General features: G+C 38.2%; 1 protein-coding gene across 1 annotated transcript; it reads left to right on the top strand.

The window, feature by feature from the left end:
• Positions 1–8,583: 8,583 nt before the first annotated feature.
• Positions 8,584–12,822, top strand: LOC123752128 (alkylglycerol monooxygenase-like). Its single transcript, XM_069320454.1, has 7 exons — positions 8,584–8,688; positions 8,856–8,980; positions 9,129–9,277; positions 9,402–9,671; positions 9,846–9,997; positions 10,349–10,600; positions 11,838–12,822. Exons 1-7 carry the CDS (start codon positions 8,584–8,586, stop codon positions 12,126–12,128), a joined length of 1,344 nt encoding a protein of 447 aa, XP_069176555.1. The 3' UTR covers positions 12,129–12,822.
• Positions 12,823–14,208: the final 1,386 nt, after the last annotated feature.

Genomic DNA, 14,208 nt, shown 5'->3' with positions numbered 1-14,208 from the left:
ACAAATTTGTTAAACATGAACGGCCATTTATAAAACCATGTTGCGACTCAATTATTAATTTATGTTTTTCAAGATGAAGACGAATTTTATTTGCTATTATAGATTCGAGTAACTTTCCCACAATAGACGTTAGGCTAATTGGTCGATAGTTAGACGCAAGTGATCTATCTCCTTTCTTAAAAACTGGTATCACATTAGCAACTTTCCAAAACTCTGGCACTCTGCCTGACTCTATTGATTTATTAAATATGGTTGACAGTGGGTCACAAAGCTCCTCTTTGCATTCTTTAAGCACCCTAGCAAACACTTCATCCGGCCCTGGGGATTTGTTTGGTTTGAGTTTTACTATTTGTTTAAGAACATCCTCCCTGGTAACTGCTAAACTCGTCAATCTGTCCTCGTCCCCACCCACATAGACTTGTTCGGCTGAAGGCATATTGTTAAGTTCCTCTTTAGTAAATACAGATACAAAATATTTATTAAAAATACTACTCATCTCTTCATCACTATCTGTTATTTGACCTGTCTCAGTTTTTAATGGACCTATCCTTTCCCTAGTCTTAGTACGATATAACTGAAAAAACCCTTTAGGATTTGTCTTTGCTTGCCCTGCTATGCGAACTTCATAGTTTCTTTTTGCTTTCCTTATCTCTTTTTTAACATTTCTAACCAGTTGTACGAATTCCTGTTCTAAAGTGACCTCCCCATTTTTAATCCTTTTGTACCAAGCTCTCTTTTTACCTATAAGGTTCTTCAAATTCTTTGTTATCCACTTTGGGTCATTAGTATACGATCTATTCAATTTGTATGGTATACTACGTTCCTGTGCTTTGTTTAGAATATTCTTAAATAAGTTATATATTGAATCCACATCGAAATCCCCATTTAAGTCACCTATCGCTGGGTTCATGTCTCGCTCCAAGACCGGCCCACACCCCATACCCAAGCCTTTCCAATCAATTTGACCCAAAAAATTTCTTAGGCTATTAAAATCAGCTTTTCGAAAATCTGGCACTTTAACAGAATTTTCTCCTACTGGTCTATTCCATTCTAATTATACTTGTCCAACCCATGCTTGAAACAATCGAGGGACCCCACCTCCACAATGTTACGCGGCAATTGGTTCCACAAATCAACAACCCTGTTACTGAACCAGTATTTACCCAAGTCTTTCCTAAATCTAAACTTATCCAATTTATACCCATTGTTTCGTGTTCTGTCTCGTGTTGATACTTTTAATACCCTATTAATATCCCCTTTGTTATGTCCATTCACCCACTTGTAAACCTCTATCATATCACCCCTAACTCTTCGCCTTTCCAGTGAATGCAACTTAAGCTTTGTTAATCTTTCTTCATATGAAAGATTTCTAATTTGGGGAATTAACTTAGTCATCCTACGCTGGACACGTTCAAGTGAATTTATATCCATTCTATAATATGGCGACCAAAACTGAACTGCATAATCTAAATGGGGCCTAACTAGAGCAAGGTATAGCTTGAGAACCTCACCAGGTGTCTTGTTACTAACGCTGTGATTAATAAATCCAAGTGTCCGACTTGCCTTATTACGAACATTTATGCATTGATCCTTTTGTTTTAAATTCTTGCTAATCATAACTTCCAGATCCCTTTCGCAATTCGACTTCGCAATCTCAACACCATCTAGCTCGTATCTTGTAACCCTATCAATATTACCTAACCTCAGAACTTTACATTTATCAGCATTAAACTGCATCTGCCAATCCTTCGACCATTTCAAAACCCTATCTAGATCAACTTGAAGTGATAGGTGAGTCCTCCTCCGAATTAATTTCCCTACCGATTTTCGTATCATCGGCAAATTTGCAAATGTTGCTACTCAAACTTGAATCTAAATTATTATTTTGTTATATTATATTAAATTATATTAATTGTTATATTATAATTATATATTTAATATAATTGTTATATCAATTATATTAAAATTGTTATATTATCATAGCAATATGGAAGTTGTAGTGAAGGACCTGGTGACTCTAGTGGGAGCCCTGAGGACAGAGTTGGACTCTCTGCGGGAGGAGGTGCGTCAGCTTAAAAAACAACGAGAAGTAACGAAGGAGGAGACCAGCAGTAAAGGGACCTCGTCTTGGAGAGTTGCGAAAGACAGGGGCCTTAAGAAGACTTTGATAAAGCCGCCTTCAAACGCCATAGCAACTTCAAATTCATTTGACGTTTTGGAGGACGAGTGCTGTGGAGAGACTGTGGATCGCGCAAAAGGGAAAGCAACGAAGAGAAAGGAAGCGCAGGCCCCTCAGAAAGTAAAGGAAGTACCTAAGCAAACATTAGTTGTGGGAGATTCCCAGATAAGGTATTTGGATAGAACGTTTTGTGCTAGAGATAGGGGGAACAGGTTAAGGGTTTGCTATCCCGGAGCTGGCATTGGTGATATTATAAACAACATGAATGATATTATGGCTGGTAATGGGAACAATCCCATTATTTGCATTAGCGTGGGAGGAAATGATGTTGGTCGAGTCAGGAGTGAGGAACTGATTCAGAGGTATAAAACAGCCATAGAGTTAGTTAGGAGCAAGGGAGGAATCCCGATCATATGTGGCATTCTTCCAAGAAAGGGAGTGGGAAATGAATGGATATCGAGGGCACTTGGTGTCAATTGCCGGCTGGAAAGATATTGCAAATCAAATGCAATATCTTTCATAGACAACTGGGAACACTTCTATGGAAGAAATGAAATGTATGCTCGTGATGGGGTGCATCTATCGAGAGCTGGGGTTGTTGCTGTTGCGAACTCGCTAGAAGAAGTGGTTAGAGGTGTTTGTTTGGGTTTAAACTGTTAGTAGATAGAGGTATGGGAATTGATTTGGAGGAAGGAGGTAATAAAAGTATGTGTTTGTGGGAGAAAGGAATTGGCAAAACGATCAGGGAAAGAGAAGGTCCGCAAAATAACAATTCACTTAGGGTATATTACACTAACAGTAGAAGTCTAAGAAATAAAATTAACGAATTAAATGCTCTTGTCTGCACAGAAAAAATAGATATTATTGCACTTACCGAAACGTGGATGAATGTAGAAAATAGAGAACTATTAGCTGAATATCAAATATATGGATTTAAACTATTTCACACAGATAGATATATTAGACGAGGAGGTGGAGTAGCCATATATGTTAGGGACAATTTGAAATGTAGTCTCAAAGAGGGAATCAAAACAGAGCCACACACAGAAACTATTTGGATTGAATTAAACGAAAAAGCTAATAATATTATAATAGGAGTAATATATAGGCCACCAAATTTAGACAGAATGGAAGCAAAGCATCTATGGGATGAAATATCTAGAGCATCTAGATCTAACAGTATTTATGTCATGGGTGACTTTAATTTTAGCGGAATAAACTGGTTGAACAAAACAGGGAATAGTGAAGCAGAAGATTTTCTAGAATTAATTGACGATTGCTTTCTTACGCAACACATTAAGGAACCAACACGGGAAAATAATATTTTAGATTTAGTGTTAACTAACAGGGAAACGCAAATTAATGACATCGAAATAGGGAGTGAGCTAGGGAGCAGTGATCACAAAGAAATCAGATTTAGCATAGAATGGAATAGACCAGTAGGAGAAAATTCTGTTAAAGTGCCAGATTTTCGAAAAGCTGATTTTAATAGCCTAAGAAATTTTTTGGGTCAAATTGATTGGAAAGGCTTGGGTATGGGGTGTGGGCCGGTCTTGGAGCGAGACATGAACCCAGCGATAGGTGACTTAAATGGGGATTTCGATGTGGATTCAATATATAACTTATTTAAGAATATTCTAAACAAAGCACAGGAACGTAGTATACCATACAAATTGAATAGATCGTATACTAATGACCCAAAGTGGATAACAAAGAATTTGAAGAACCTTATAGGTAAAAAGAGAGCTTGGTACAAAAGGATTAAAAATGGGGAGGTCACTTTAGAACAGGAATTCGTACAACTGGTTAGAAATGTTAAAAAAGAGATAAGGAAAGCAAAAAGAAACTATGAAGTTCGCATAGCAGGGCAAGCAAAGACAAATCCTAAAGGGTTTTTTCAGTTATATCGTACTAAGACTAGGGAAAGGATAGGTCCATTAAAAACTGAGACAGGTCAAATAACAGATAGTGAAGAAGAGATGAGTAGTATTTTTAATAAATATTTTGTATCTGTATTTACTAAAGAGGAACTTAACAATATGCCTTCAGCCGAACAAGTCTATGTGGGTGGGGACGAGGACAGGTTGACGAGTTTAGCAGTTACCAGGGAGGATGTTCTTAAACAAATAGTAAAACTCAAACCAAACAAATTCCCAGGGCCGGATGAAGTGTTTGCTAGGGTGCTTAAAGAATGCAAAGAGGAGCTTTGTGACCCACTGTCAACCATATTTAATAAATCAATAGAGTCAGGCAGAGTGCCAGAGTTTTGGAAAGTTGCTAATGTGATACCAGTTTTTAAGAAAGGAGATAGATCACTTGCGTCTAACTATCGACCAATTAGCCTAACGTCTATTGTGGGAAAGTTACTCGAATCTATAATAGCAAATAAAATTCGTCTTCATCTTGAAAAACATAAATTAATAATTGAGTCGCAACATGGTTTTATAAATGGCCGTTCATGTTTAACAAATTTGTTATCTTTTTATTCTAGCATTGTTGAGGCAGTTGATAGTGGTAAGGATTGCGATGTTGTATACCTTGACTTTAGCAAAGCTTTTGATACAGTGCCACATGAAAGACTGATTAAAAAAATAGAGTCCCATGGTATTGGGGGTGCTATATTAAGCTGGATTAGGGCATGGCTATACCAAAGGAAACAGAGAGTTAGTATAAATGGAATCAAGTCAGAGTGGGAAAATGTTGTAAGTGGAGTGCCTCAAGGCTCTGTCCTGGGACCTCTGTTGTTTATAATATATATAAATGATTTAGATTCAGGTTTGAGTAGCAACATTTGCAAATTTGCCGATGATACGAAAATCGGTAGGGAAATTAATTCGGAGGAGGACTCACTATCACTTCAAGTTGATCTAGATAGGGTTTTGAAATGGTCAAAGGATTGGCAGATGCAGTTTAATGCTGATAAATGTAAAGTTCTGAGGTTAGGTAATGATGATAGAGTTACAAGATACGAGCTAGATGGTGTTGTGATTGCGAAGTCGGATTGCGAAAGGGATCTGGGAGTTATGATTAGTAAGAATTTAAAACTAAAGGATCAATGCATAAATGTTCGTAATAAGGCAAATCGGACACTTGGATTTATTAATCGCAGCGTTAGTAACAAGACACCTGGTGTGGTTCTCAAGCTATATCTTGCTCTAGTTAGGCCCCATTTAGATTATGCAGTTCAGTTTTGGTCGCCATATTATAGAATGGATATAAATTCACTTGAACGTGTCCAGCGTAGGATGACTAAGTTAATTCCCCAAATTAGAAATCTTTCATATGAAGAAAGATTAACAAAGCTTAAGTTGCATTCACTGGAAAGGCGAAGAGTTAGGGGTGACATGATAGAGGTTTACAAGTGGATGAATGGACATAACCGGGGGGATATTAATAGGGTATTAAAAGTATCAACACAGGACAGAACACGAAACAATGGATATAAATTGGATAAGTTTAGATTTAGGAAAGACTTGGGTAAATACTGGTTCAGTAACAGGGTTGTTGATTTGTGGAACCAATTGCCGCGTAACATTGTGGAGGTGGGGTCCCTCGATTGTTTCAAGCACGGGTTGGACAAGTATATGAGTGGGATTGGGTGGTTATAGAATAGGAGCTGCCTCGTATGGGCCAATAGGCCTTCTGCAGTTACCTTTGTTCTTATGTTCTTATGTTCTTAAATCATTTATATATATTATAAACAACAGAGGTCCCAGGACAGAGCCCTGAGGCACCCCACTTACAACATTTTCCCACTCTGACTCCATTTATACTAACTCTCTGTTTCCTTTGGTATAGCCATGCCCTAATCCAGCTTAATATAGCACCCCCAATACCATGAATACCATCAACTTTTTAATCAGTCTTTCATGTGGCACTGTATCAAAAGCTTTGTTAAGTTCTTCTTTAGTAAATACAGATATAAAATATTTGTTAAAATGTTTTTGATTCGTGGAACCAATTACCACGTAACGTGGTGGAGGTGGGGTCCCTCGATTGTTTCAAGCGTGGGTTGGACATGTATATGAGTAGGATTGGGTGGTTAAAAATAGGAACTGCGTCGTATGGGCCAATAGGCCTTCTGCAGTTACCTTTGTTCTTATGTTCGTATGGTATTAAAAGTATCAACACAAGACAGAATACGAAACTAAATAAATATGTTTATAAATTGGATAAGTTTAGATATAGGAAAGACTTGGGTAAATACTGGTTCGGTAAGAGGGTTGCTGATTCGTGGAACCAATTACCACGTAACGTGGTGGAGGTGGGGTCCCTCGATTGTTTCAAGCGTGGGTTGGACATGTATATGAGTGGGTTTGGGATTGGGTGGTTATAAATAGGAGCTGCCTCGTATGGGTCAATAGGCCTACTGCAGTTACCTTTGTTCTTATGTTCTTATGCTTTTATGAAAGTGTCCAGCATACGATGACAAAGTTAATTCTCCATTTTAGAAATCTTTTATATGAAGAAAAATTAACAAAGCTTAAATTGTATTAGCTTGGAAGGCGAAGAGTTAGGGGTGACATTATAGAGATTTACCAGTGGATGAATGGACATAACAAAGGGAATATTAATAGGGTATTAAAAGTATCAACACAAGACAGAACACAAAACAATGGGTATAAATTGGATAAGTTTAGATTTAGGAAAGACTTGAGTAAATACTGGTTCTGTAACAGGGTTGTTTATTTGTTCAACCAATTACCACGTAATGTGGTGGAGTTTTGGTCCCTCGATTGTGTCAAACTTGGGTAGGACATGTATGTGAGTGAGATTGGGTGGTTATAAATAGTACCTGCCTCGTAAGGGCCAAAAGGCCTACTGCAGTTACCTTGTTCTTATGGTATTAAAAGTATCAACACAAGACAGAACACGAAACAATGGGTATAAATTGGATAAGTTTAGATTTAGGAAAGACTTGGGTAAATACTGATTTAGTAACAGGGTTGTTGATTTGTGGAATCAATTATCGCGTAACATGGAGGAGGTGGGGTCTCTCGGTTGTTTAAAACGTGAGTTGGACTTGTATGTCAGTGGGATTGGGTGGTTATAAATAGGAACTGCCTCATATGGGCCAATAGGCCTTCTGCAGTTACCTTTGTTCTTATACATACATACATACATTTTGGATTGATTATTATTAACATTTTTTTTTTACAAAATGAATTACAATTTTGCCTAAACTGAGGACTTCAATTAATTCTTATTAAAGTGAGGATAATGCTGGTATTTACTGTCACGCAGGACAGGTCATACGCAAGACAATAAGTCTAAACTGTATTCTGAAGCACATATCATGGTTATAATCAATGTTTTAATTAATGTTTGAATATGTGAAAACAGCTTTCTATTATGCACTGCCACACAAGGACTGGGATGGGTTCATACGTGATGCAGCTTAGAAGTAATATGCATAAAATTGTTCTTCATTCTATAAAATAGATAAGCAAGTTTTGTATAAAATGTTAGCATGTCGTCCAAAACACCTGAGTCAATGAAACATTTACACAGTTTGTGGTACAATAGACCATGAGGTCTTTTGTACCACATAAGTCTTTTACGGTTTCGCTTTCAGCAACATAGTGTTCTAGTGAATGCATTAAAGGTTTATCACAGAGTTTACAATCTAAGTATTGTTGGTAGTGGTTAAGCCTCACTAACTTGCCAGATGTGTCTATAGCCAAGGCGAATTTGCGCAATGACTACATCCCATTGCCTGATGAAATTCTTTCAATTCATCGAATGAACCAATAGGCCTAAAATTCCAATCTTTCTTACATTGTTAAATTAGTACTCTAATGAGTTTGTGTAGATATATATAGGAGCTGCCACGTATGGGCTAATAGGCCCTCTGCACTTTCCTTGATTCTTGTGTTAAGCTTAATAGGCTTCCTAGTCCAGAGAATGAAATCGGTGTCAAACCACCACCCACCTGACCTAGTGTGTTTAAAGTAAGGAGAAACTGGCGTCTCTCTCACAAAGGCTCACCATAGCCCGTGCTACATGGACACTTCCTTCTGAGTAGCTAAATCTAAAGCAGCAAACAACGTCGTTGTCTCAGTTGATGACCAACTGGTGAGTGTAGCAGCACCAGTGTCCTCCACCGTGGCCCATGGCGGCACACAACTTCACCAGTAAGCACCACAATTAATTATTCGACCTTTTATTTGTTTATTTTAAATGAAGGCCTTTTTACACACTGTTATATGTTAATATTATCTCAATTTTCATCTTGAACATATCCAACTTTTTCCTTTGTATAGGCTTAACACATTTTATCTTTTGAAAAATATATTTATAAAAAAATGTGTATTAACAGAATTAGTATTATTTACGTATATATTATATATTTAATAACGTTTCACAATTTCCGAGTTAACGTTTCGCTTTTGTGTGCAACAGCGATGGGGTGGTTCCTGATTGAGCGAATGGCTAGGATGCTGTACTTGGTCCACCCGAGCAGGTCAACCTTCAGGCATATTGAAGAAGTCCCCGAATACGTTCAAGAGGTACCTTTATTGTTAACATTTGCATCATATTGACTAAATCAACTACATAATCGAAATATTTCTGCATGTAAGTTGTCAGCTAAGATGTGAGTTTAATCTAAATGTCAGCTAAGATGTGAGTTTAGTATATTAACATAAGACAGCTATAATAAATCTGTGTATTTCAGGCCGTTCCACTGGTCGTAACGATTGTCTTTGCGGAGGTGATAGCGCGCTACCTGATGGGCCGCCCTGCCAGAGTCAACCAAGTTTTCTCGTCGTTTGGAATTGGCATCCTTCACGAGTCTGCAGGGTAAGGGAGGGAACGCACTGTGTTGCGTTCGGAGGGAGGCTTAAACGTTCTAAATAGTAATAATAATATGTATGTTTAACATGTACTGTTAAGTACATGAGTACTTAACTTCGAAGAAAATTAATTTCATGAACGTCTGTGCTTTCAGATTAGTGACTGCATCGTTTGGTATGGCAAGCTACCAGATGCTCTACCAGTACCGCCTGTGGGAACTACCCTGGGACTCGCCTTATACCTGGTTTGGCGCCTTCATATTCGTTGACTTCTGCTACTATTGGATCCACAGAGCTAACCATGGTATGTAAAACGTTAACTGTTATCTTGGTCAATTATCTATGTAAAGGCATAGTGTGCGATATTAAGCTGTCCGGCTGACAACACATACCATCATTAAACTCATTATTTGTTTCTCCACCTTCAGAACTGAATGTCCTTTGGGCAATACATCAGGTCCACCACTCTTCTGAAGACTTCGACTTTGCCACGGCGACACGCATATCAATGTTCCAGCGACCCGCCAATATGTGTTGCTACCAACCTCTGGCTCTACTAGGATTTCCGCTACCCTCGGTTGTTGTCCACATTGCTTTAAATTATGTGTTCCAGATCTGGGTGCATACAGAGTACATTGGCAGCCTCGGACCAATAGGCTGGATTTTCATGACACCTTCCCATCACCGCGTCCATCATGGTAGGTCTGGTGCAATGCGTCTACTTTTTTATGCCTCCAAACCCGCATAATGCCTCCGTTCGTTCGTTTTTATGCCTATGTTCGTTTGTAACTAATGAGATATTAGTAGAATCATTTTATCTGAAAGATTTATGTTTAGCATAATACTTCAACAGACTAATTGTTTATATCCAGGAGCTAACAAGTGGTGCCTGGATAAAAACTACGCCAGTGTGTTGATCATCTGGGATCGCATCTTTGGCACCTTTGAGGGAGAGAGAGACCAGGAGGAGATAGTCTACGGCTTGACACAGCAGCCCCAGACCCATAACGTTCTCTGGCATCAGGTATGTTATCAACTATTTTACTCATTTTGCCGAACACATGCATAAGCATGTACGATAGAGGAATATCTTTTAACTAGTGGACTTAAAAACATTTAAATAAGTACTCTAAATATTTTTACTATACTCTAGTAAATACTATTTATATACTATTATACTATTTTTTCTGTACACTTTTGTTTTAGGTATACAGTAATTCATAAATTCATTCATAACATTTATCCATCTGATATAAATATAGCTCTTATGTATACCGTGCTTGGAGTTTCCCCAATATTTTCTTGAACTCGCCATCATTTTGTGGTAAGCGGCCTTTGTAAATCTGTTTTACATATTAGAAATTTATCTGCACAGTTCTTCTACTTCGCTGAAGTTTACCGGAAGGCAAGAAGCATGAGCAGTTGGGGAGACTCACTGAGGTCTGTGTTCTACGGCCCCGGCTGGGCCCCGGGGACGCCTCGTCTAGGGGACCCTCTCACCTTCACCGACGTCCAGGCTCCCAGGCCCAAGTACGACCCCCAACTGCCACTGTGGCAATTTATGTATGTCTCCACTCACATGGCGCTGTCGTTCATCGCTCAACAGCTGATGTGCTTCAACTTCCAGGTAAGGCCTTTACAGTTTCTTGTCTCCATTTGCTCTTAATTCAGAGTTTTTGTCTTCATTACGCACCTTGTTTGCTAATTATTGACATTTAAACGAACAAAGTCCGTGATGGAGGCATGAGGAATTGTGTGAAACCCCAATTTGGGATCCTAGTGAGGGCAGTAGCACTCTTTTGCAATTCTTTTGACCATGTTCAGTTGACTAAGGCGAATTTGGGAACATCCCTTGTTCCCAAATTTGGGAATGAGGTCGAATCCTCATCACGTCCCTTGTAGATTTGATGTATTACGTTATTGTGATTTCTGTGTGTATTCACATTTACTTCAACTATGCTTCCACTATGCTCATAAAGTTCAAGTAAATTTATTGAGATAATTTAATACTTCCCACTGCCACGTCGGTTCCATCTGTTATGTATGTATGACCGAGGAACACCCTGCATCTGTCTGGTGACGTTTTCCTTTTGAGACCTCAAATGACCCGGTCCCGTCTGGCATTGATCATTACAATTCGTTTCTCATCCCACTCTCGGTTTCACTTTTTACCTGTATGATAATTCTTTTTATTGGTCCTCGCTCACCTGAAAAGGCCTGCACGCATAGCAGTCTCCCATTGGTTCTCCCAGCAGCCTCTCCTAAGGTTTCCCAAAGTCAAGAATTAATTTAACGTGTCCTCTCCTAACCAAAGGAACCAAATCAGAAAACGGGACAGTGCTTCCCCACGAGCTTTCTTCCATTTTCTTGGCTTTTATAATGCATACGATGTTCTTTGTAAGAGAAGAGTTCATCCCAGAGGTTCTCCTGTTGCTGAGGCAAACCGCCTTCTCCATATTCTGACAGACAATGTGATATTATTTGATCTTACTCAATTTGCTTAGCATGTGGTCACACATTCTCAAGAGCACTCCACGACACATCCGCCTAGCACCTAAGTCTGATACGACTACCGTCCTATCTTCACTTAGGAAGGCGAGCAAATTAATTCAGAATTTACAGCAAATTATATTAATCCCACAAGTTCAACCCATTTTTAGCTTTTTGATAATTTTAAATAATCAACGAAATTATGGGTCGAAGAAATGCTGGATGCATAATGTAAGTACATTATGAGGCCCTACAAGAATATTTAGAATTAATATTAGATTTAATAGAGCAGAATTAGTTTAGATTTATCGTAAATCAAAGTTATTTATGTAATTAGTGTCGGGTAATGTAGTAATATTATTTGTGTCCCTCAGATATTATCCTTGGAGGCGGTTGTGACGTGCCAGATCTTCATATTCGTGACAGTGGGTGTGATGTCAGCCATGTATGATGGGTGGTTGTGGGCGCCAGTGGTAGAGGCTGTGCGCTGTGCTGCTGTGATAGCCTACTCCTCCACCACATCCATTACTGCCATCCCAGATGTGGACACTGCCCTCTTGCTCTACTTTACTGCTTCCTTTACCCTCTGGATCTCAAAAGCACTAACCATAGTCCTAGGCACTAACCTAACCAATAAGACCATGCAGAACATACCGAAATTATAAAATCTCGAATTAGGAGCCTTTCCATGCAGATCGAAATGATTTCCATACAAATCGAAATGCTAAATTGTTCTTGTATCCATTACTGCCATCCCAGATGTGGACACTGCCCTCTTGCTCTACTTTACTGCTTCCTTTACCCTCTGGATCTCAAAAGCACTAACCATAGTCCTAGGCACTAACCTAACCAATAAGACCATGCAGAACATACCGAAATTATAAAATCTCGAATTAGGAGCCTTTCCATGCAGATCGAAATGATTTCCATACAAATCGAAATGCTAAATTGTTCTTGTATTCTCTTTAATGAATCTACAATATCAAACTGGTACCATTCAAATTTTGCCTTCATTATCTCACATTTGCTGATAACAGTAGTTTTGTACCTGAATGGAATACAGGCAATTTAATTCTTTCACACAATTCCGCTATAGTAATAGCGGAATTACTTCGATAGTAATTCGATAGTAATAATTCAGAACAGAAGTTGTAATTGCGAATTCAAATTATATAATGCATTTACTGTCTGAATTAGTACTTAATTGTCTAGGAAATTTCATAAACACCCTAAGTTTGAATGGTCATCTGCCGGTTAACTAGAAGCCTATTAATTACCTGATGGCCTCATGTATGACAGTTTGATTTTAATTCTCCAGCTGATGACTTTAATATCTGTTAGGATTAAGTTATTTTGTTGGATTAATTATTACTTAGGTGAATAATATTTCGAGCAGATGCTCTTTTGTAAATGGTACATAGTAAATGGTGCATTGTAAATTACTACTTAGATTAGGTGAATACAGTGTAAATGTCACCGATAACCCGGTGTGGTATAATTCGGTAAATAAAAGCCATGTGGATCACCAGTTTGTTTCTCTTCCCACCCAATTATAACAATATCAAACTTACAGCTACAACTTACGTTCATTATTTCTCAGGAAGCAAATAGTCTTGAGCCCAGTCTTACTTGAATTTCGATTTTGTCCTGCAGCCTAACAGTTATTAAAGTTATGTATAAATAAATACATGTGGAATATACATGAAATATATTAATAATAAATACATTGTGTTGACACAATGTCAACATTCAGCCAGAACACATTCTCAACCTCAACACGCTCTCATAACCCCAACATACACTCAACCTCACCACACTCAATCATCCAGTATATAATGATATAATGAGATACAAAACAGTTACAAAATGCCCAGGGGACGGGGGGGGGGGCTCTGTTTATATCTCTCGCTCTCTTTGGAGGATTTACTTATAATGTTGTAGGTTTTAACTTTCCTGTGAGTTTATGGCTTACATCCATTACTATGCCATAAACTTACATCCATTACTAATACTAAATTAATATTATTTAGTGTCCTTTTGTCTGTTCTGAATAGATGAAAATAGTATGCTCAAGTAACTTTATATATCAACTTAAGTCAATATCTTAACACATGAGTTAAACTTTATGAGCCATTTTCTGGAACATTCCTCAAGTTTGTCCAAGTCGTCTTGTAGTCTCTTTCTAAGAATGGTCTCCATTCTTGCATTCTGAGAACGACATGAAATGGAATCCACATGAAATAGAATCTGTTACCACCATTAATAATTTTTTGGTATTTTTGTTTAGCTTCATTAAAAGAGCACAATTAGAGCTGTCGGAGAATCACCTACAATTAATACATTAAGTTTGGATTCTTATAGACATTTCAACGCAAGAAGTAAGGCAAATAAGACGGTCTGAAGACCCACTTATTTATACAAACTCTCCACTTAAAATGTAAGCCATCACCCATTGTCAACAGCACCTGTGGGGACGGTTTAAGGGGACGATCAAGATATCCACTAGATTTGAACGATATGGATAATGATCTAAGGATATAGTATCAATATATTCTGAGGCAGTGGCCTTTGCCTCAAGACGAAGTTTAATATAGAGCACAAATACCATGGGCAAAACGTATTATAACAATACACAAAGAAATCACAATATCGTGACATCAGTTTAAACTATATACAGTTATCAAATCCACAAGGGCCGTGATGAGGGAAAAACCTACGTCCGGAAAGATCCCAGACGCGCCTTAC

The sequence above is a fragment of the Procambarus clarkii genome, unplaced genomic scaffold (assembly GCF_040958095.1).
Source record: "Procambarus clarkii isolate CNS0578487 unplaced genomic scaffold, FALCON_Pclarkii_2.0 HiC_scaffold_136, whole genome shotgun sequence".
Taxonomy (NCBI): domain Eukaryota; kingdom Metazoa; phylum Arthropoda; class Malacostraca; order Decapoda; family Cambaridae; genus Procambarus; species Procambarus clarkii.
Note: the sequence above shows the minus strand (reverse complement) of the source record. Positions and strands in the feature narration are given on the sequence as shown.

Coding starts and splice junctions, on each gene's coding strand:
- LOC123752128 (XM_069320454.1), top strand. CDS start 8,584: ATGGGGTGGTTCCTGATTGAGCGAATGGCTAGGATGCTGTACTTGGTC. Junction 9,998..10,348: donor ATAACGTTCTCTGGCATCAG/GTATGTTATCAA, acceptor TTATCTGCACAG/TTCTTCTACTTCGCTGAAGT. Junction 10,601..11,837: donor TGATGTGCTTCAACTTCCAG/GTAAGGCCTTTA, acceptor TGTGTCCCTCAG/ATATTATCCTTGGAGGCGGT.